Below are 22,578 nucleotides of genomic sequence, written 5' to 3'. Positions count from 1 at the left end.
TCGTGGAGTTATAGTTGTTCAATTTGTTGTAAATTCCAGGCGAGATTTCCAGAGGCTCACCTCACGCTGCCATTTTGATCTTTAATGATAGGTACTATTTTCATTATCATTTCTTTCTAAATAATTCATGATCGAGTTTTACTCTTTTCCCAAGAGTTGTTTAAGAATGTCTCTTCCCCTCCCCCCAAGAACCTGGATTTTGTTCTTTTTTTTCTTTTATTTTCTTTAAATTAAAGTTTATTTGGGGCAACAATTGTTAGTAAAGTTACATAGATTTCAGTGTACAATTCTGTAATACATTATATCTCACATTGTGTGTTCACCACCCAGAGTCAGTTCTCTTTCCATCACCATATATTAGACCCTGTTTACCCTCTTCTAGAGCCCCACTCTCCCCTCCCCCTTACTCTCTGGTAATCCCTAAACTATTGTCTATGTCTATGAGTTTTTGTTCTTTCAGTTGTTTGTCTTGTCCTGGATTTTGTTCTTGTAACATTTGTGTTCATTTCTATTTTTATTGCCATGTGGTTAGAGAATGCAGTCTGTACCATTCTATTTGGGGGATTAAATGAAGTCCTCTCGGTAGCTAAGGATATTTTTTTTTTAATTCCCTAAGTATCTGAAAAGAATATGGGTTCTCTGTAGGGTTAAGAAGCCATGTTAAGAAGAGAAGTGCCATGCAGGCCCTGCAGTCTCGCTGCCTTGAGTCTAACCTAAGCTTTTCCATTTGTTTGCTAGGTGTTGGCAGTCACAACATGACCACTCAGAACTTCAGTTTCCTCATCTGTAAAATTCAGATCGTAAAAGTTCTACCTCCTAGAGTTATTGTTAGGATTAGATGAGCTTTCTAATAGCCATTAGACCAGTCTTACTTGATTTTGTTTTTCAAATCTGTTATGTCAGAGGTTCTCAATGAAATTATTTTTCTGCACCACAACCCCACATATGTACAACCAACTGGGAGCATACGTCGGGATCTCTTGGGGTAGGATCCTTTTTCAAAAATCTCTTAAATAGATAGGAAGAAAGATAGATAAAGGTACAGGTATACATATAGATGTAGAAGTATAGGTAGAGGTAGAGAGAAATAGACAGGTATACATTTAGTACCTATAGATGTAAATATGGATATAGATATAGATATAGATATAGATGTATAGGACCAATAGAAATAAAAAGAAATAGGGCTTCCAGGCAAGATGGCAGAGTAGGTAAATGCTGTGCTCACCTCCTCTCATTACCACACAAAAATTACAACTAAACTACAGAACAAAATAGACTAGTGCCTAAAGTCTAGGTTACGGAAGGTTTATAACTAAGGACATACAGAAGAAGCCACACCGAGACTGGTAGGAGGGGCAGAGATGTGGAACAGGCTGGTGCCACACTCACGTGTGGCAGTTGAAAATCAGAGGGACATCCCAGCTGCAGAGGTCCCCCCTGAGGAGCAAGGGGCCCCAGGACCACATCAGGCTCCTCAGCACAGAGTTTTAGTGCTGAGAAGTTCCCATAGCATCTGATTGTGAAACTCAGCAGAGATTGTGGCTGAGTGAGACAGAGGACTGCTGGAGTCCCAGGAGCTCCTCTTAAAAGGCCTGCACACGAACTTACTACTTACTCTGAGCTCCAGTGCCGCGGTAGTGGCTGAAAAGGCACCAAGGACATACAGGGAGGAACTGAATTGTCTGGCTTCAGAGTGAGGGCTGGATGGGCAGTTTTCTCCCAGACAAAAGTGCTGGCAGAAGCCATTGTTCCTTTGGTTAGCCCTACCCCTCCCACCATCCAACCTGCACATGCAGGCAAGTGCCATACCTGAGTCACCATCAACCTAGCTAACACCATTCACCCTGCCCTGGTGATTCCATGGAACCCCACCCCATCCAACTTGGGGGCCTGCCCAAGTTACTTCTAGCGGCTTTTCCATACAAATGGTCTGTCTTGGCTCATGCTGCAGACTTTCCTAAAATCTCTCAAAAGGGTCACAAACCCCAAACAAGCAGCATCTGGCCTTCGTGTGCCCCATACATTTGCTAAGCAGCCCCAAGCTCAGCGCCAGCAAAGGCCAACCTCAGTTCACAGCTTAGTCTCTACCAGGAACCTCCAAGCCCACCACAAGTGGCAACTATCTGCAGATCACTTTGTAGCTCATACCAAGTGGCCACAGGCAAGGCATAGGAAGCAGCTGAACTTGGCCTGCACCAGAGCCCCTCCCAAGAGGCCCCAGAACCAGCACACCCAGTGTCCAGCTTCAGATCACACCAAAACATCACCCAACCACCTCTACAAATGACACGCCCAAAGGGCAGACTTGGCATGCACGAGAACACTGCTAAAGTGAATCCTGCTCTGTAGAGTCAGCCCTTGCACAACAGCTCCTCCACTGTAGTCATGGTCAGTCTTCACAACCAATCAGCCTGAGGGTCAGTCCCTCCCACTGATGTGCAAATAACAACCAACACTCATTACAACAGGAGAGCACACACAAGCCACACAAGGGACCCAGCTGGAGCACCCAGCTTTGGTGACCAGGGAGACTGCACCACTGGGCCCCACAGGACACCTACTACATAAAGCTACCCTACCAAGACTGGGAGACATAGCACCTCTACCTAATACATAGAAACAAACACAGGGAGGGAGCCAAAATAAGGAGACAAAGGAACATGTCCCAAATGAAATAACAGAACAAAGCTCCAGAAAAAGAACTAAACAAAATCGAGACAAGTAATCTACTAGATGCAGAGTTCAAAACACTGGTTATAAAGATGCTCAATGATCTCAGTGAGAACTTCAACAAAGGGACAGGAAACATAAATATGGAGATAGAAAACATAAAAAAAAAAAAGAATCAGTCAAAAGTGAAGAATACAATAACTAAAATGAAGTAGATTGATGAAGTAGAGGATCAAATCAGCACTTTGGAATATAAGATAGCAGAAAACACCCAATCAGAACAGCAAAAAGAAAAGAGAATCAACTACAACAAAAACACATAAAGAGAGTTGAAGGGACCTCTGGGACAACATCAAGTGTACCAACATTCCCATCATATGGGGTACCAGAAGGAGAAGAGAGAAAGAGCAAGGAATTGAAAATCTATTTGAAGAAATAATGGTAGAAAACTTCCTTAACATAGCAAAGGAAATAGACATATAAGCCCAGGAAGTGGGGAGAGTCCAAACAAGATGAACCCAAAGAGGCCCACACCAAGACACAAGACACATCATAATTAAAATGCAAAAGGTTAAAGACAAAGAGAGAATCTTAAAAGCAGCAAGAGAAAAGCAGTTAGTTACCTACAAGGGAGCTCCCATAAGACTGTCAGCTGATTTCTCAACACAAACTTTGCAGGCTAGAAGGGATTGGCAGGAAATATTCAAAGTGATGAAAAGCAAGGACCGACAACTAAGATTACTGTACCCAGCAAAGTTGTCATTTAGAATCAAAGGACATATAAAGAGCTTCCCAGACAAGAAAAACCTAAAGAGTTCTTCACCCCCAAACCAGTATTACAAGAAATTTTAGAGGCACTTCTTTAAAAAGAAGAAATGATCAAAAATATGAATAATAAAATGACAATAACTACATCTCTATTGACAATTATTTTAAATGTAAATGGATTAAATGCTCCAACCAAAAGACATAGAGTGGTTGACTAGATAAGAAAACAAGGCCCTTACATATGCTGCCTGTAAGAGACTCACTTCAGATTGAAAGACACACACAGCCTGAAAGTAAAGAGATGGAAAAAATATTTCATGAAAATGGGGGGGGAAATCTAGAGTAGCAATACTTATACCAGAAAAAAATAGATTTTTTTTTTTCAGACAAAATAGATTTTAAAGCAAAAACTGTAACTTGAGACTAAGGACGCAGTAATTCCACTTCTGGGTATTTATCTGAAGAAATCCACAACACTAATTTGAAAAGATATGTGCATCCATATGTTCATTGCAGCATTATTTACGATAGCCACAATATGGAACCAATCTAAGTGTCCACCAATAGATGAACAGATAAAGAAGAGGTAGTGCATATTCATATATACAATGGAATATCACTCAGCCATAGAAAAAGAATGAAATCTTGCCATCTGTAACAACATGGATGGACCTAGAGGGTATTATTCTAATGAAATAAGTCAGACAGAGAAAGACAATTACCATATGATTTCACTTATATGTGGAATCTAAAAAGCAATGTACAAACAAAACAGAAACAAACATAGCTACAGAGAACATTTTGATGGTTCCCAGATGGGAGGTATGGGAGTATGAGTGAAAAAAAGGGAAAGGATTAAGAAGTACGAATTGGTAGTTAACAAAATAGTCCTGGGAATGTAAAGTATACCATAGGAAATATACTAATAACTATACGTGGTATTAGATGGGTACTAGATTTATCAGGGAGATCACTTCGTAAGTTATATGAATGTCTAGTCACTATGTTGTACACCTGAAACTAATATAATATTGTATGTTAACTGTAATTGAAAACGTTACTTAAAAATAAAACACGAAAAGGGAATAGAAGGAAATAGGGATAGAGACAGATGATAGATAGATAGATAGATAGATAGATAGATAGATAGATAGATAGATAGATAGATAGATGATAGATAGATATTGAATCTATAGATATCAACATCAATATACTCAGATCTTATTCCTCATTTGGAGAAACACTGATGATGAGCCACCAGTACTGATGGGAGTAAAGTGTGTCCCTAAGGTGTGATAGGAAGGAATAAAAAAGCTTGAGGACCACTAATGAACAATTTCATTTTGTTTTTCTATTTTATATATCAATGATTCAGAATGTAATGTGAAAGTATCTCCCACTATAATTGTGATATTTTATTTTCTTGTGTTTCTAACAATTTTTGTATCTGTGTTTGCCTAACATATGTTTTCTCTTAGAGTCTTTTCCTTTTAAGAAGAAGTTTACTTACTTATTTTACAAGAGAAACATCTGGTCTGTTGTCTGTCATCTTGTTTTGTTCTTTCTGGGTTTTGCTTGTTTTGTTTTGATTTTGCCTCAGTCTTCCATTCATACCTGACCCATCTCTAATTTCCAAGATATTTTTTATCTATTTAGACTTTTATGTCAATGTCATTAGTAATCCTATTTAAATTAGGACTCTTTCCCCAAGAACAAGTTTTTATGTTTGCATTTAGTTTTGTTACCTATTCACAAATATTATTTTGGTTTAATTATATTTTCCAGGTTGTCTTTATCCCTGATAGTCTTTTATTTCCTTGTTTTCATTCATTTTTCAAAGTGGGGCTCATAACTGCAGTACTTTTTTTCACCTTGCATGTATGAGAATGCATTTCCTTTCATATAAATGACAACTTGATTGTAAATCAAGTTATGGGTCACAAATTTTTTCTTTCAAAACTACTGCAGTTATTCCACTCTATTCCAACAGCTAATATTACAGATGAGTTGAAGTTCAACCTGATTCTTTATTTTTTAGGTAACCTATGCTTTTCTTTCTAAATGCCTTTTAATTTTTTAAATTGAAAATCCCACTAGGATGTGTTGTGGTGGAAATCTTTTTTCATTAATTAGATGTGGCACTTTATGAAAAATTTTAGTCTGAACCTCACGTTTTTCTTAAGCTTAGGAAAATTATCTTCTTTCTTAAATCATTTTTTCTTCTTCAGTTTCTCTTGTTTTCTCTCTCTCTAGAATTCTTGAAATATGCTGATTGGATTTTTTTCATTTATCTTCTATGTCGCTTGTCATTTTTCTCACTATTTTAATCTCTTTATCCTTTTTCTGTGGATTCTAGAAGAATTTCCCAAATTTAATCTGCATGTTGCTGTCCAATTTCTGCACAATCCAGCTGTCATGTACTAGCATTTCTCATCTCTTTGAAGCCTTTATTACAGTCTCAGATCTTTCCTTTGGCATGTCCTCCTCCTCTGATTTCACAGGTGCAATGATAGATTTAATCTTGTGACAGCTATCATTGACAGTCTTCTGAGATCTACTCTGGTTTTTGTTGTAGTTCACATAAAAATATTTGCTTTGATTTCTCAAAGTGGTTTCCTCCCTTAAAACTTTGAAATCTTTTCTCATGTCCAGTGATTTGACTACACACTAAGCCATGGAGAGGGAGGTCTGCATATGTCCAGGACTGGAAGTCAAAAAGAGTTCGGTGAAAGATTACTGGAGTCCTTATCCACTCATCAGCCCACATGATAGGAGGATGGAAACGTAGAGTTGTGTTCTGCTCACATCCATTGAGAGAAGGAGGTAGACATGGCAGTGATAATGAAGACAGGCTTTGTCTTCATGAGTTTCTTTTTGCTTTGGCAGCCAGGAGTTAGCTGGGACAATGACTCCTAGCCAGCCTCAGCCGTCTGGGTCACATGGAAATTTAAGTGTGCTGTTCTAAAGGCTCTCCACTCCCCATGGCCAGTAGCATCACCTGGGCTTTCTGGAAACACGTGTGGGCCCCAGATGTGACTCCCAGTGGCTCCTTGGCTGGTTCCAACTCCAGCCCACACTGCAGTAGAGATGTAGGCTGGCTTTCTGTAACCCCTACTTCCCTTCTGATGGTGGAGTCAGCAGCCATTCTCAGGGGTCCCTAAGGCTTCAGAGATGCATCATGCAGAGTGGCCATGCCATTGCCTGCCATACCATGTTGTCTCAGCTTCACAGGAAGGTGATGATGAGCAAGACCATATGTCACAGCTGCAGGTCCAGTTGGTGCTATCTTTATTCCCGTCTGTCGATGCCACATCAAGCAAAAGACATACTTTTATCTTCTGATATAAAGGCTGTTGGGCTCCCCTAGCTTCCTGCCCACTCAGGTTTTCACCAATTTTTGTGTTATTGGTTGGGTGACGTGTCCTGCTTTGCCTGGGATGATCCTAGCTTTCACTTGGCTCTTGCAGCATAATTATTAATAGCGTGCCTTTTTACTCTCAAAAGTGTCCCAGTATGAGCAATAAATCATATGATTGCTCCGGTTATTGATCATTTCACAGAGAATCTGGGAAAGGCCTGTTCCTCTCAAAAGATCACAGCACCCTCCTTCTCCGAAGCTGGAGCCATTTTTCTTCTATCGGATTGATGGCCACTTCCCTAGCAAACCCCCAGTCAGTTTGTTAATGACCGTTATCCCCGTCCTTGTGGGTCACCACGTCTTTAGAAGCTTTCTCCTCTCAAGGCAGGTCATTTAATCATTCTGAACCTCTCTTGACTGGGGGTATTGAACTCTTGTCATTCCAACCTCTCGTTGATCATGGATCAAGATAAGTCTGTAGATGTGAAATCCTTTAGCAAACTTTAAACTGAAAAGTGCGGCAAAAATGTGAGGTCTCACTCCAGGAGGACCTGGGATGTGGAAGGTATGGGCAGCCCGTCCTTCCTGGCTAGCATTTTATCTGCTGGGCCTGACTGCTAGACTCACTGTCTTCCTCTCCTCCCCGCCCCTTATCTCGGCAGGAGAGTCATTACCCTTGGCCACCTCCAATCAAGTTCTCATTAAGTTCAGTGCCAAAGGCCAAGTACCAGCCAGAGGCTTCCACTTTGTCTACCAAGGTATGTAGGACATGGACATGGGAGAGGCAAAGGCAGTCTCTGTTCTTCAGTGACTCAGTGACTGAAGGAGCGGCGACCTTTGCCTCCTAATCCTCATTCTTAGGGTATTTCGGGCAGTTACTAGTTTGTGGAACAGTTCCTTGAAATTCAGTTGAATTTTATACATTCATTTACTCAACAGACAATTTTTGGACCAAACTCCATGTTGAATGAGGGGAGAAATCAGACATGGAAGCTAATTCCCTCCCTGTACTGTCTGGTACAGCCGGGATAGCATTGGGAAGGCCAGCCCAGGCCTTTGTCCTAGACTCTCTCCCATGGAATTTGGTTTTGTCTACCAGGCCCAGTAAAGGTGTGGGAAAAACACAGGCTTGGGAGTAAGATGAACATGGATTTGGATCCCAGTTCTGCCACTTTCTAAACTGGCCACACCGTGTTTCCCCGAAAATAAGACCTAGCCGGACAATCGTCTCTAATGTGTCTTTTAGAACAAAAATTAATATAAGACTTGGTATTATACTATATTATATCATATCATATCATATCATATCATATCATATCATATCATATCATATCATATCATATCATATTATATTATATTATATTATATTATATAAGACCTACTCTTATAGTAAAATAAGACCAGGTATTATATTAATTTTTGCTCCAAAAGATGCATTAGAGCCAATTGTCCTGCTAGGTCTTATTTTGGGGGAAACATGGTAGTTAGCCCAACTCTCATAGACCCAGATTGCTTACCTGTAAACTGAGAGTAATAATATTACCGCACTGATGGGATTAAAAGATAATTCACAAAGTAACTGGCACCAAGCAGATCTTCAACATTTGTTCCCTTCCTCACTGGCCCTGAAAGGCAAAGTCTTGGAGCATCCTGGCTTTCACCTGCAGGCTCCAACCTCTTTACCAAGGAGAATGTCCATTTTTGTAGGGCCCGTTCTAAGTGTGGTCCTGTTCGTTCGGTTGCCCAGAGTGAGTTGCATTTCCCTGTACAGGGGTAATCTGTCACGGGGTATGCCGTATCTGGGTCCTGGGTAAAAGGGTCCTGTTTAACGTTCTGGGTAGGGTTACAGGAGATTCAGGTGATGGACAGCAGGGCCCTAGGCAGGGTGTAAGGCACATGGGAAAAGAGGCCGAAAATGGTGACGGCACTGAAGTAGAAGAGGAAGGGCCATTCTCCCTGTTAGGGGACATGGGACCCTGATGGGTGAGGGGCATCATTGGGAAGGCAAAGAACACAACTGGGCCTGAAGTCTGGGCCCAGGGGTTCACACTGCCTCCCATGGTTTCCAGAAGTTCTGCTGCAACATTGTGTGTCCAGCTGTATTTCAATAAGATAGGCATCATCCTAGAAATCCCCCTACCCCTGCCTAAAGGAAAGTGCCCAGAGCCTCTCAGGGTCCCCTCCAGACCGTCTCAGTTCCATTCCGTGTGTGTTCGTCCCCGGGCTAGTTTCTAGAGGGGAGAGGCCTGCCCCCTCAGTGCCTGTGTCCCCTGCAGCGGTGCCCCGAACCAGCGCCACGCAGTGCAGCTCTGTGCCGGAACCCCGTTTTGGAAAGAGGCTGGGCAGTGACTTCTCTGTGGGGGCCATCGTCCGCTTTGAATGCAACTCCGGCTATGCCCTGCAGGGGTCCCCAGAAATCGAGTGCCTCCCTGTTCCCGGGGCCTTGGCCCAGTGGAATGTCTCAGCACCAACATGTGTGGGTGAGTACCTGGACAGCCAGGCCTTGGGGAGGGGTGCCCGGCAAAGAGTCCTTTCTCCCTGGAGGAAGCAGCAAGACCCAGCAGCTGACCCAAGACACACAGCAGCCCCTGCCCACTGTATAACTTCAGTATGGTGTCCCATGCCGGCTAAATCACTAGTCCTGCCTGTGGGTTGGATGTGAAGACAGCACGGAGGAGCTGCGGTTGCTTGATGGGTGGAGATGGGGAAGGGCGAGAATATGTGTGAAGGGAGGACTGTGGGTCCTGGCCCCTGAGGAGGGTTGAATGGAGAGGCGTCATGAGAGAAGGTGGGACTGGGGCCCTACTGGAGAAGCCAGCAGGGGGAGGAGTCACGAGCAGGCTGGGGAGCCCGGAGAAGAGTCTGTTGGGGGAGGTTCCCATGGGGGACCCATGAAGACATGCGGGAAGCACCTCTGACCAGAGTCGCCTCCTCCCAGTGCCTTGTGGCGGTAACCTCACGGAGCGCAGGGGCACCCTCCTGTCCCCCGGCTTCCCAGAGCCCTACCTCAACAGCCTCAACTGCGTGTGGAAGATCATGGTCCCCGAAGGCGCTGGCATCCAGGTAGGGGCAAGGTGACACCTCAGTCAGGCAGGTGGTCGGGAGGAGACATAGTGCTGTCCCTGCCCTTCAGGCCAACTGTGAAGGTGAGCCCCACAAACATAAAAACACAACAGCCTGGGGCCCTGGAGCTTCAGGGGGCATGAGGAGAGGGCCAGGTAACTCAGGAAGAAGGAAGGGGCCATCAGGGAAGACCGGAGGAAGGAAGTGGGCCTAGAGCCACAATACAAAGACTGGGGAGAATTCATAGGATACGTTTGTCAAATGGCTTGAAGAGGTTTTTTTCCTTCAGATTGGGGTGTAAAAGAGGGGATGTTGCAGGGAAGGGGAAGGAGCAAACCGATAGGCACAGAGCATGGAGAAATACCAGGCACATACCTAGGGTATCACACCTGCAGCCTGAACCATAGGAGCAGAATTAGGGCCATAACAGGTGCCAGTGGTGAGAGCCAAGTGTAGGAGGCCCCAGAACTTGTGCTTTGGCGTGGAAGAGGCAACACAGGCAGCAAGCAGGAACTCGAGGTGGACAGGTCCGGCCAGGAGTGGGTCCTTGCTGCAGGATGTCTGATGCAACCCAGACAGGAAATTGGGGGAACCCAAGGAATGTTTGAGAGACACAGAGAAGGCCAGTCAGACTCAAGTACTCCCACTTCCTGGAATTTCCTTTCCCCATTCATTTTCTTATAAGAGACTGCATCTTACTTTTATTGGAAGGACTGAACACAGTGTCGGGCCTAGAGTAGTTGCTCAATGATTGAATTAATTACCTGAAAGGGGGGAGCTGGGCTCAGGCTGTCTAACCAACTGTTCAACCCCTCTACCTTCTCAGATTCAAGTCATCAGTTTTGTCACAGAGCAGAACTGGGACTCCTTGGAAGTGTTTGACGGTGCAGACAATACTGTAACCATGCTGGGGAGTTTCTCAGGTGAGGCAGGGCTTCCAGGGACCTTTATTATTATTAATGAGATAGAATTCACATAACCATGAAATTCACCATTTTAAAGCGTGCAGTTCAGCGGGTTTTCGTATATTCACCAAGTTCTACCACTATCACTGCTACCTAATCCCAGAACACGTTCATCACCCCAAAAAGAAACCAGGTCCCTATTTGCACCCACTCCTCATCGCCCCCCACCCCCACCCCCTGGCAACCACTAATCTACTTTCCATCTCCATGGATTTGCTTATTCCCGACATTTTGCAGACACAGGATCCTACAATATGTGGCCTTTTGTATCTGGCTTCTTTCACTCAGCAGAATGTTTTTGAGGGCCGCTATGTTGTGGCGTATATCAGCCCTTCATCACGTGGATAGACCCCATTTCATTTATTCACTCATCAGCTGATGGACATTGGATGTTTCCACTTACTGGCTAATGATGAATAATGCTGCTATGAATATTCACATACAAGTTTCTATGGGGATATGTGTTTTCCGTTTTCTTGGGTATATGCCTAGGAGTGGAATTCTTGATTTATGTGGTCACTCTATGTTTAACTTTTTGAGGAACTAACAAACTGTTTTCCAAAGTGGCTGCACCATTTTCCATTCCAGGGGTGGACTTCAGCCTGAGTGTAGTGTATGTTTTTGCCCAATAAACAGGTCAATTACCATATTTTGCCATGTATAATGCACACCCACGTTTTTGGCCCAAACTTTCAGGGAATCATTTTAATTTTTTAATTCAAATTTTTATTTGTTTACATAGAGGTACTTGTTTTTTTGTATTATAAGGGAATTTTAACGTTCATTTTTTAACATATCATGATACAAAAAATTTTATGGAACAAGTAATTACAAAACACAAGAACGGATACAAGGTATAAGAAATTTTATGTACCAGTAAAAAATTTACGATATTTACACATCATAAAGGGCCAAGAGCTCATCGTTGTTGCCAGTTTGTCGTAAGTTCAACAAAACCGATTATCGCATCCCAGGGTATTATTTTGCATACGATATCGTTATTGATTTTCTAGAGTTACACTTTTAACTTAAGCATAAATAAAAGAATTAAAAACATTTATATAGTTATGGAATTAGTACTACCCATGTATAATACGCATCCTTATTTTTCCCTCACAAATTTGGGCAAAAAAGTGTGCATTATACACGGCAAAATATAGTATTTGGGTCTTCTAGGCCCCAAAACCCATGTTGCCAAGATATAAAAAGGAGTCGTATGCCCCATATAAACTGTCTACACTGCTTGGATTACCCAGATAATGAGACATGTCAGAGTCATTTTGAGGGTGGCTGGAAGGGGGAACCAAACTCGTCGGCCAGCTGAGGAACTCACCTTACTGCTGGCATGAGACTCTGCCACGGCTCATTTTGCAGGAAGTTGTTTGAGGTCTCCCCCCTCCCTTGGACATGGGAGACCCAGCACTCTGAGAAGTGCTAATTTGTCATTTAGTGAGTGTGATCATTGGGGACATTTGGGGGCCTTGGGAGCAGAATGTCAGCAGGTAGCAAAAGCTGGAGAAAAAGGGAGCTGGAGCACTGGGGAGGCTAAGCCTGAATGGTCCCTCTCTCTTGCCCTAGGAACAACCGTGCCTGCCCTTCTGAACAGCACCTCCAACCAGCTCTACCTTCATTTCTACTCAGATATCAGTGTGTCGGCAGCCGGTTTCCACTTGGAGTACAAAAGTGAGAATCCAGAGTCTCAGCTGTGTACAGGGTTCAGGGTGGGAACTGACAGGTACTGAGTACCCACAACGAGTAGGGGTCACACCGGCCTGTATTTCCTCCATCCCTCTTAAGCCTTGTCACAGACCTAGCCAAGGATGCTAAAGCTCAGCGAAGGTCCGAACCCTCCTCACGGCATCACAGCCCATAAATGGTGGAGATGGGATTCTCAGCCAAATGTCAGTTACTCAGAAGCCTGTATGCTTTCTCCTTGTTCATACCAGGAATGAGAAGGGGGCCTGGTCACTGGCCTAGGCCCAGTATCCAACTTGGGATATGAGGTGTTCTCCAGTCCTACAAACTGGCCTCTCCAGCCCCTGGTTCTGTGATGCAGTTGTCTTTGGAAATGTGGGAAGGCAGGATTGGATGGGCCATCTTTGACAGCATGGGCCTGTGCCCGGGGATGGACGCCTCACCAGGTGCCGGAGACCTGGTAGGGTCAGTGGTGGATGGTATGCAGATGCCCAGCTGGTCTCTAAAACGAATGAGCTTTATCCAGGTGATGGGAAAAGGATTAGCTGGAGCCCAGGATGGTCCTGGCCTGAGAGAACTGAAGAGCGTACCCAGTCTTTCCTAGACCTGGGACAGCTTGAAGCAAAGACCCAGACGGGTGGAGAATAGATCAGGGACCTCTGAGATCTTCCTCCACTGACCTCCAAGACTTCACTCAGCTGGTGGAGGGACGTGTCCTGGGTCTTTTAAATAATTCACTTTTTTTTCCCCCCTTTTACCCTCTTTTCTTTGTTCTTTCCAGTTTTGTGTCCTTATCCAATATTTTAATTTGAGTCCTTAAATGTTTCTTAGAATCTTCTCTTTATTCTTTTCTTCCAAAGATATACTTCCTTCCTAAATCTCTTTGCCATTCTTCTACTGCCTCATTCCCAGGGAAAGTTTACCTCTTTTGTGTGTTTTTTTTGGTTAAGAGAACTGGTAGTTTTCTCCATACCTGATGTTTATTAGCTCTGTCTTCTTATGGTGGGAAGAGCTGGGGAAAACACAGGCCCCGGTTAGTATTTGGAGACTGAAACTCCTAGGAGCCAAGGCCCTGTAGTTACATTTTTGTTTTGTAGGTAATCTACAAAGAGGTGCAGAAGGGGAGAATTAATTGCTATTGTAGAGGCAAATGGTTTTGAAGGGTACTGAAAAGTCATATGTACTGCTATGACTCAGATTTAATGTTTATTTAATTGAAATGGAAATGGAACAATATGCTTTCAAAAGTAATAAATTGCATATGATAAAAAAAATAATTCTCCCTTTGTTGCAAGCATAAATAAAATCAAGCTGTGCAATGTAAGAGAAATTAGAATGGACTTTTGCCTGTATCCCTCCTTCTTTCTCTCTCTGGCCTCACTTTTCTCCCCGTTCCATTTTTAATCCTACCACACTCTTTTGCTCTGGCTTTCTCTCTGCCCCTCCTTCTCCTTCTGTCTGTCACTGCCTTTCCAGTCAACTGGTCTTGGGTTACTATGTTGTGATCACCCCACTAAATACTGAGTTGCATTCTTGGAGTGCAGGGAGGCGTGGGGAGAAATAGACCACATGACAGCCAAAACGAAGTACTTCACATGCAGCTTAATGATTGTTTTACTCCTGCCTTTAAGGTCTTTTGTCCCAGCTGCTCAGATTTGTGGACATAGCTCCAAACGGCCTTCATTCTCAAGCGTCACATTCCCTTCTTAAATGCACATGTAGGGCAGGAGCTGCCTGGGAAGGGCATGAGGGAACTTTCTAGAGTGACAGTAATGTTGTGTAGTTTCAGTAGGGGGTTGGGTTATACAGGTGCATGCATTTGTTAAAACTCAGCAAATGTGCACTTAGGATTCATACATTTTGTTATATGTAAATTACCCTCAGAAGAAAACAAAAACACGTGTGGTTATCTCATGCCCCTGTAGAATCTCAGCTCTGAACATGGCATGAGGATTCATCAGGTGCTGCACAAGAAGGTGGGGCTGGAGTGTCCTAGGCTGGCCAGTTCTTCCGATTCCTTTTCCACAAGTGCCTGGCTCCCTGCGGGCACTGCATGCTCTGGCTTCCCCAAGGGACCTGGGATCTACCAGGGGGTTATCTACCAGAAGTTCTCTATCAGAAATCTAACAGGAGTGCTGAGGCTGCCCTCTTCCAACCTCTCTGGTCCATGCAGGTACCCAAGGTCAGACTCAACCACAAATTTTCTAAGCCCAGACACCGTCCTCTTGTTCCTGCCATCCTTGGTGAAAAAAGTGCTTCCAAGTAGGTGGAGAACTCAGTTTACAGCCATCCCTTTGCCTCCTCATGGTTCTTCCAGCCCTTGTCCCTGGAGAGCTGAGTTCCAAGTCCCATCCATCAGTAAATTCACAGGGGTTTCAAGCAGCTTAAGTGCCCACACCTGCAGATGGGCACAGGAGAGATGTGGAGCCCACCAGTCAGGAGATGCTACATACCTGTTTGCTGTGGGAGTCAGCCAGGAAAAGAGTCAGAGGATGAGGATGATTTCAGGAGGGGAGGCGAGGAGATCGGGACCAGGGTCGGACGTGAGCTCATGTGGCCTCAGGGTTTGGCCTCCATTTGGGCAGAGCTGGAGTCAGACTGGGTTTGATTTGCATCTCAGCTCTGTGGCTTACTACGGGCACATCTCTGGGCATCTTGGCTTACATCGTCACCTGTGAAATGGGATGTTGAGACCTGCTCCAAGGGGATGAGGTGAAGTGTGTGACACACTCACTCCAGCCTTGCTCATGGGATGTGCTCAGCGAGTGCTGCTTCAGTGATGGTGTGGTGGGCAGGGAAGAGAAGGTAGGGGAGGAAGATTAAGAAGGATGTCCTCGCAACGCACTGTGTACAATGCTGGGTGTATAATAAGGAGTAAGTGAGTGCAGGTTGAATTTGAAAAGACAAGAAAGGAGAGTGAAGGAGGAGGTTTGAGAGCCTGCAGAGGTGATCTTGAAAAGGACCGGACCAAGACCATGAAGGTCCTAGAATGTCAGGATGATGAGATTCCATATAAAGGTGATGAGGACCTACTTCAAATTACTGACCAAGGAAGTCCCATGATTCAAGGAAAGAGATTAAGAACGTAAATTGCCTGTGAGTGCAGGATGGACGGGAATAGCAGTGGCTTAGGGTAGGGGATGCGAAGGACGCTACTAGGGGTCCAGCAGTGCGTGAGGGCCCAAGCTGACCATGGGAGGTAATGTGTGAGGAGCCCCAGTACTGCTCCCAGAAAGAAGCTGGCCTGACCTTAAAAACACAACAGGAGAAAGAAGGCGTGGAGTGTCTCATCCGCTGGCAAACTTCTCTCTGGACAGTCTGTCCCAGAGAGTGGGACTCTCTGAGCCCCCAGCATCACTGAGATGACGCTCTGACAAGTGCTCTCCTTTCCTCTTGCCCTTCCTTCACCTCTGTCCCAATTTCTTAGCTCTCAGGAATGGTCTTCTTAGGGCAAGGAAAATGGAGGGAAGTTGGGAGTCGGAGGCAGGAGTGATGTGAAAGGAGCTCATGCAGAGGGGTCTGGGGGCCAGGGCTGGAGCAGCTCCCTAGCCCTCCTGCTCCAAAGGCCTTCTGGAGAGCCCAGGGGGCAGGCGGCAGCCAGAGTTCCCAGATGGTACCCACCTGCCACAAGGAGCTTTGGTCTGTGGGGCCTCTATGCCATATGATCCTAATTTTCTCTGTGCACTGTGAGGTGAAAGGGTTTGGAAATGCTAGCCGAGAGAAAGCCCAACTTGGAGGCACCCTTCTCCCAGCTGCCAACATCACCCTCAGCCTAGGATCGCGGTGACCTGCTGGGCTGGTCCATTCTCCTTTCCATCTGTCTCTGTCTTATCTAGCGGTGGGCCTGAGCAGTTGTCCAGAACCTACCGTGCCCAGTAACGGGGTGAAGACTGGCGAGCGCTACTTGGTGAATGATGTGGTCTCTTTCCAGTGTGAGCCGGGATATGCCCTCCAGGTACCTCCCCTTGGCACCCAGGGCAGGAAACAGGTGTCGCCTGAGATGTGCTTGGCCAGAGAACAGGAAGCAGCCCCCAATTCCCCCGGGAACCATTATCTCCTCCTGGAGCTGTTCATGCAGAAGACAAACTTTGCTGACTTCAGTGATTTGGCACAAGCCCCCCTCGAATGTGTTCCTGCAAAGTTTCAGTTTGATTAGACTTTAGGAAAATTTAATTTTCCTTTGAAGGCCGTGAGGGACTCTAGCAATTAAAGGAGGCTTACAAGGAAGCTTGAGTCATGAAAATTCTGTAGTAATGGCAGATACGAGTAAGCATCCTTCCCCAAAATCCCTTTCCCACTGCCTCACTCCCCAGCCCACAGTCTTGTTCCCTAACACAAGGCCCCCGAATGAGCCCCCTGTTCTGGGTTGTACATATAATTGTGCCCGTGGGGGCAGCTAGCCCATCACTGTTCCTGATTCCTCCAGGGCCACGCCCACATCTCCTGCATGCCCGGAACCGTTCGGCGCTGGAACTACCCGCCTCCGCTCTGTATTGGTAAGAGAGCCCAGACTTTTCCAGTTCCTTCAAATCTACTTTCTCCCTGGCATTTGAGCTCAGTGACATGTCGTTAAGTTTAAACCCAAAGGCAGTTTGGTATTCTGGGTCTGTTCGAAAGCAGTAGTGTTAGGCTGATGTTTTTGTAAGTGCTAACTCTCACTTGAGGCTGTCATGGCTTTGGGAAACCTTCGCCCACCAAATGAAAAATTACGGGAGGCTTGCCCATTTGAAAAGGTTATGATGACCATTCTCATTCCACGTAATCAGCCAAATGGAACTTCTAGGAACTTCTAGGCAGTTTGGGCTTTCCCCCTGTGACTTTTTATGGGACAGACAGGTAAAATCCACTAATAGAGAAATGCTGAGTGTTACCTGTGAAATGAGAACTTGGCTTGGTTTGGTTTCATACCCCATGCGAAGCAATGATAAAGAGATCACAGATACAAGAAAAGATGGGGTATTCACCCTTAGAAGTTTCTAGTTAAGTTGAGGCAGGGGGGAAACTGACGATAATTACTGAGCGTCTACTATGTACAAAGCACAGAGAGAGCCGTGTTTCTTCAGAGGAGGTTATCATTATCCTCATTTTTGCAAATAGGAAATCTAAGGCTTTCAGGATTAAAAGGAAAGTGGTAGAGTCAGGAATGGAAACCTAGGTTTCTCTGATGTCCAGGCAACTGTAAAGTACCCTCAAGGCTGACCTTGGGATAGGAAAGCAGCTATGCTCACCACTATACCAGCAATGCCTTTGACCTTGGGATAGAAAGCAAGGTGAGTTGAAGGAGTGTCACTTGGGCATAACAAAATTTCCCTTCTGTGATCTCACCAGGTATGGGGCCTGGTACTCCTCCGAGCAGTCAGAAATGTGACTGGTCAGCCCAAGGCGCTTTCCTCCATGACATAATACAAAAGCGCCGCCGAGGAAACCACACACATTAACAGTAGCTGCCATTGGTTGAGGGTTTACCATGTGTGCCAGCCCCTGTTTCAAGTGAAGTACAGTCCTCTCTGTTGTAACCTCATACCAAGCCTGTGACGTAGGTGCTGTTGTTAGTTCTGTTTCACAGGGGTGGAGAACTAAGGTGTGGAGGGGTTTAGAAATTGCCCAGAGCCACACAGGAAATGGAAGCCTTGGGATTGTGACCCAAGCGGTCAATGCCGGAGCTTCTGCTCTGAACGTGGGCACTGTTCTGTTCACATCCAAACAGAACCCTCTCCCCAGAAGGTGTTTCCCTAGACACTCCGGATCCCTGCCCTCTGCTCCTTGCCCTGGGATTCCGTGACTGAGTAACCCCTTTCTGCTCACACAAACTTGTCCTAATAAGATGAGAAAGAAAAATATTGATGTCAACTGACCAGGCTGTAGTCACGGCGCAGCTCGGCGTCCTCACATGACTCTGAAGTCACCTGCATTGGAGTCTCAGATGCCCTAGCCCCTTGTGGCCGGCTCCCCATGGAAGGTTAATCACAGTCTCTTTGGCTGAGGGTGTTTGTCAAAGTTCTGAGGGCGGGCTCATGGTAAGGCTCATCTGTTGACCACCCAATCCCAAGGAGTATAAATTTATAAAGAGCCTGGCACAGTGCGTGGCACAGAGGAGCGACTCGGTGCAAGCCAGTCCCCTTCCTTCATCCTTTGACTTCAGTCTTGAAGAGTTGATGGGACAATGAGGAGAGGAAGATGTAGGGGATAATGTAAGAAATGATCATACTTCTTTTGGAGCAGACTTGTGCTGCATGACCTCACTAAGGGAACTGACCTGAGAAGGGCATGCTCCAGATCGAGAGTCCATAACTGGGGCGGTCCTAGGATGCTGGGCAGCCCTTCCTGAATTTACTCGGTTTTTCCCATATGTGCAGTTTTTTTAAAGAGAGGAACTATAAGTTCCTCTAGATTCTCAAAAGGGTTTATGACTTGGGAAAGGTTCAAAATTGCTGCCCTAAGGGGTCATCCAAACATTGGCATGTCCCTGGACTGTCCTCAATGCTGTCCTCACCCTCTGGTCTCATTGTCACAGCACAGTGCGGGGGAGCAGTAGAAGAGATGGAGGGGGTGATCCTGAGCCCCGGCTTCCCGGGCAACTACCCCAGCAACATGGACTGCTCCTGGAAAATAGCACTGCCTGTGGGCTTCGGTAAGTCTTCATGCCCAGGTCTCTGGACTTAAAGCAACTGTCTGCTGCAATCACTCAATAATCATGGTCGAGGCAGTTTAGCTCTCTGTCTCTGTTTCCTCATCTGTTGACCTCCTATACAATTGTGATGGTCAATTAAGAATGGTAGAGATGAATGCTTTGAGAACATTAAATGTATGTGGAGGGAATCTTAGGAATTGCCATTATTATTATTATTATTATTATTATTATTTGAGTGAGCTAAAATCCAGGACTGTGGAATGAAAAATAACTCAGAGGTGGTTAAAAAATATAGGGGGGCAGGGATCTATTTTATAGAGACTAGACTTCACGTTGTGCTTTTAACTATAATATCCATTTTCTCATCTTAATTAAATTGAGCCGAGGTCCGCATGAAATTGAGTTTGCATTCTTCATCGGCACATTCCGGCTAGCCTTAGAGATTGGGAGATGTTTTTCTGTGGAAATGGAGTGTGCCAGTAGGGAGGATAGTGATCTGGGTACAAAATTGAATTGCTGATGATTCATGTATTGTGCCCTGGGAATATAATTTAACCCCAAATGTTGATGAGAAAAGGACTTGTGTTGACATGGAACTGATGGGCTGTCCCAATAGGTCATCTTGACCGAATCATTGCCCTGCTCCTAGGAACAAAATGTCCCAAGGGGATCTTTCCTGCACAGAACTGTAGTCACCTCCTAGGCTGTAACCTCAGGAATGAAGACCACTCATTTTGTCCCTTATTATTCAACCTAGAATGGGTCTTCTGATGGAGAAGGCAATCTAAACTGGCCTTCTTTACGTCTGTTCTGAGAGGTGGAAAGAAATTGGTGACCCTGCAAAAGATGGAGTTTTATGTTTAGTACCATCTTCTGAAGGAAACCAGGGACAGGTGATCGGGGACAAAATGATGATGATGTCGGCAGCCTTGGGAAACCTCAGATGTTGAGACACTGAGGAAAGAGGAGACAGGAGACCCTGTAACTCTGCATCCAGGCGTGGGCCAGAAGAACTTCAGATGATAGAGGGATGGTAGAGGAGGGCAGCATCAAAGGAAAACAGAAGTTTAAATGTCACATCACTGTTCTCTCTAAGTCCTGGTGTTCGATCACTAGAGTTCTCTATCTCTAAGTCCTGGGTGCTTATTCAGCCCCTGGGGACTAAGCCTCCTGCAGGGTCCAGTTGCATAAGGACCAGGATCCCTTGCTTCCAAGTGACTGTTGGACTCCAGCACAGTCCCTAACGTGGCTTCAATGTGTAAAGAGCCACTACATTTACAAGCTGCTGCCACTAGATAACAGTGGTCACATCCAGTTCTTTCCAGGGGCTCAATTCAGAATTCCTGCAGTCTTTAAAGAGCCCCTTTGATGGACGTGTAGCCCACAGTGTCGGGATGATACATGGGCAGTGGAATGGAAAGCATAGGTGTCACAGATGATGTGTATAAAAGTGCTCATTGCAAAATTAGCCACAGTTTGGAAACAATCTACATGTTCATTAGTAGGGGAGTGAATAGTGTTGTTGGATAATTCATAAAATGGAATTAATATGTCATTAAAATCAATCAACTATATCTTTATGAGTATATATCAACATGAATAGACCTTGAAAATTGCAATGTTGAATACAAAATAAGTTTAAAAAACTGTATGTAAAGTATATCAATGATATATTGATGTGAATGTTTAAAACAAATAAACCCAGATATTACTTAAGAATCTTAAAAACATGAGTTAGAAGGGTATCTTCCAAATTCGTGATACTGACTGCCTCTGTGGAGGAAAGTGGGGAATGGAAAGGGCAGGAGACATGAAGTGTCTTCAATGTTATATGTCAAGTCTTATTTTATCCTTCAAATAATCAGATGCAAAATCATCACACACATGAGCTCATTCTAAGCAAATTAGGAAGTACATATGAGCAAATTTAAAAATGAAGATTACCTGTAATCCCACCACACTTTCACTAACAGCTCAGTCCTCACCTTGGAAAGGTAACTCCCATGGAGACGAGGACCTTGTTGGTCTTGTTCATCCCCGGGCAGTGCCCAGCACAGCCCTGACGCATGGCAATATTCAATAAATATTGTTAGTGAACCAATGAATATTCTTCTAGTTTTTAAATACAAAAATGAAAATTATGTACAACCTACTATTTTGCAATCATATTTTCACAACTAGCATTGTAGACATTTTCCGCTGCTCAGTAAATATATTTCTTCAATATGATTTTAATAGTAACCTAATTTTAAGAAATCTTATCATAAGCAAATATTAATATTCCCACCTCCATTCTACAAAGAATATGTTAATATGTCAGTTAAGGATTTAATTAGTCATTTAACCTGTCAGGTTGTTAGCTCTTGATTAATCCAATAAGATCCCAAAGTATAAACTTCACTTCTTAATGGAGCCGATGGGACAATGTATTTTCCTAAGCCTTATATTTCTGAATTATCATAAGTGTTCTAGAAAATGCCAGTCTTGAAGTTCATGTCTTTCAATTGGGTTGGGGGGGGATATTCTTTTTAAGTAAATGGTTTACTTTAGCGAAGCTATCTTTATACTGACATTAGACGTAAGAATCACAAATTTAAATCAAGTGTTGATCCTGAACTTTGTTTTCAATCCAATAAAATGGACTTGAGATGGAGCTCTGAAATGACTGATGTCTTTCCTTTTGAGTGAACAATGTATTTTCAGTTCAGTCCTGCCAGAAGACAAGAGACTGGACTGGACTGGCAACTCCCAAAGTCTGTTCTGGAAAGTCTCATTGGGTTGGAAGTCAGCAGTAGGGACACGTGGGCTCTGGCAGGAAATGCTTTCACGAGGTGGCACATTTGAAGCAGGACTGTATTGCTTTGGGCACTGTCTGCCTCTGTCTTGCTCCCAGGAGCTCACATCCAGTTCCTGAACTTCTCCACGGAGCCCAACCATGACTTCATAGAAATCCGGAACGGCCCCTACGAGACCAGCCGCATGATGGGCAGATTCAGTGGAAGTGAGCTTCCAAGCTCCCTGCTGTCCACGTCCCACGAGACCACCGTGTATTTCCACAGTGACCACTCCCAGAACCGCCCAGGATTCAAGCTGGAGTATCAAGGTAAGGACAAGGCGGACCCCGTTTGCTCCTCTGTCCATCCCATCTGTTACCCACAGTCTCCCATCTTCCCCGCCTCCCACGTAGGGGAGAGAACACAGGAAGGGCTGAGGGTGGTGGCAGGCCTATCCACAGAGGCTTCTTTTCGGTGGCATGTCTCTCTGGCCCAGCGGAGCTGTCTAACCCCATTTGACAAGCCTTTTCCAGGGTGGCAGCCCAACAGCGCCCTCGGAGGCTCAACCTCTGTCCACGCCCATTAGCCAACAGCTTTCCCCGAGCAAGTGTTCCATCTTAGGTACCCCTAAGTGTCCAGCCAGCTACTTGC

The 22,578-nt window shown here is 44.8% G+C and overlaps 1 protein-coding gene across 5 annotated transcripts in view; it reads left to right on the top strand.

The window, feature by feature from the left end:
* Positions 1 to 22,578, top strand: part of CSMD2 (CUB and Sushi multiple domains 2) — a 577,361-nt gene that overhangs the window by 465,198 nt on the left and 89,585 nt on the right. For all 5 annotated transcript variants that reach the window (XM_088791016.1, XM_088791015.1, XM_088791014.1 and 2 more), the window contains 9 exons: positions 7,462 to 7,557; positions 9,076 to 9,279; positions 9,738 to 9,862; positions 10,689 to 10,785; positions 12,406 to 12,510; positions 16,359 to 16,477; positions 16,949 to 17,018; positions 19,037 to 19,153; positions 22,047 to 22,256. In XM_088791016.1, the coding sequence (XP_088647142.1) occupies positions 7,462 to 7,557; positions 9,076 to 9,279; positions 9,738 to 9,862; positions 10,689 to 10,785; positions 12,406 to 12,510; positions 16,359 to 16,477; positions 16,949 to 17,018; positions 19,037 to 19,153; positions 22,047 to 22,256 (1,143 nt within the window). The remainder of the gene's footprint in view (positions 1 to 7,461; positions 7,558 to 9,075; positions 9,280 to 9,737; positions 9,863 to 10,688; positions 10,786 to 12,405; positions 12,511 to 16,358; positions 16,478 to 16,948; positions 17,019 to 19,036; positions 19,154 to 22,046; positions 22,257 to 22,578) is intronic.

The sequence above is a fragment of the Rhinolophus sinicus genome, chromosome 14 (genome assembly GCF_057876585.1).
Source record: "Rhinolophus sinicus isolate RSI-liver-muscle chromosome 14, RSI-T2T, whole genome shotgun sequence".
Classification (NCBI taxonomy): Eukaryota; Metazoa; Chordata; class Mammalia; order Chiroptera; family Rhinolophidae; genus Rhinolophus; species Rhinolophus sinicus.
The sequence above is the reverse complement of the archived record's forward strand: the minus strand, read 5'-3'. Positions and strand labels throughout refer to the sequence as shown.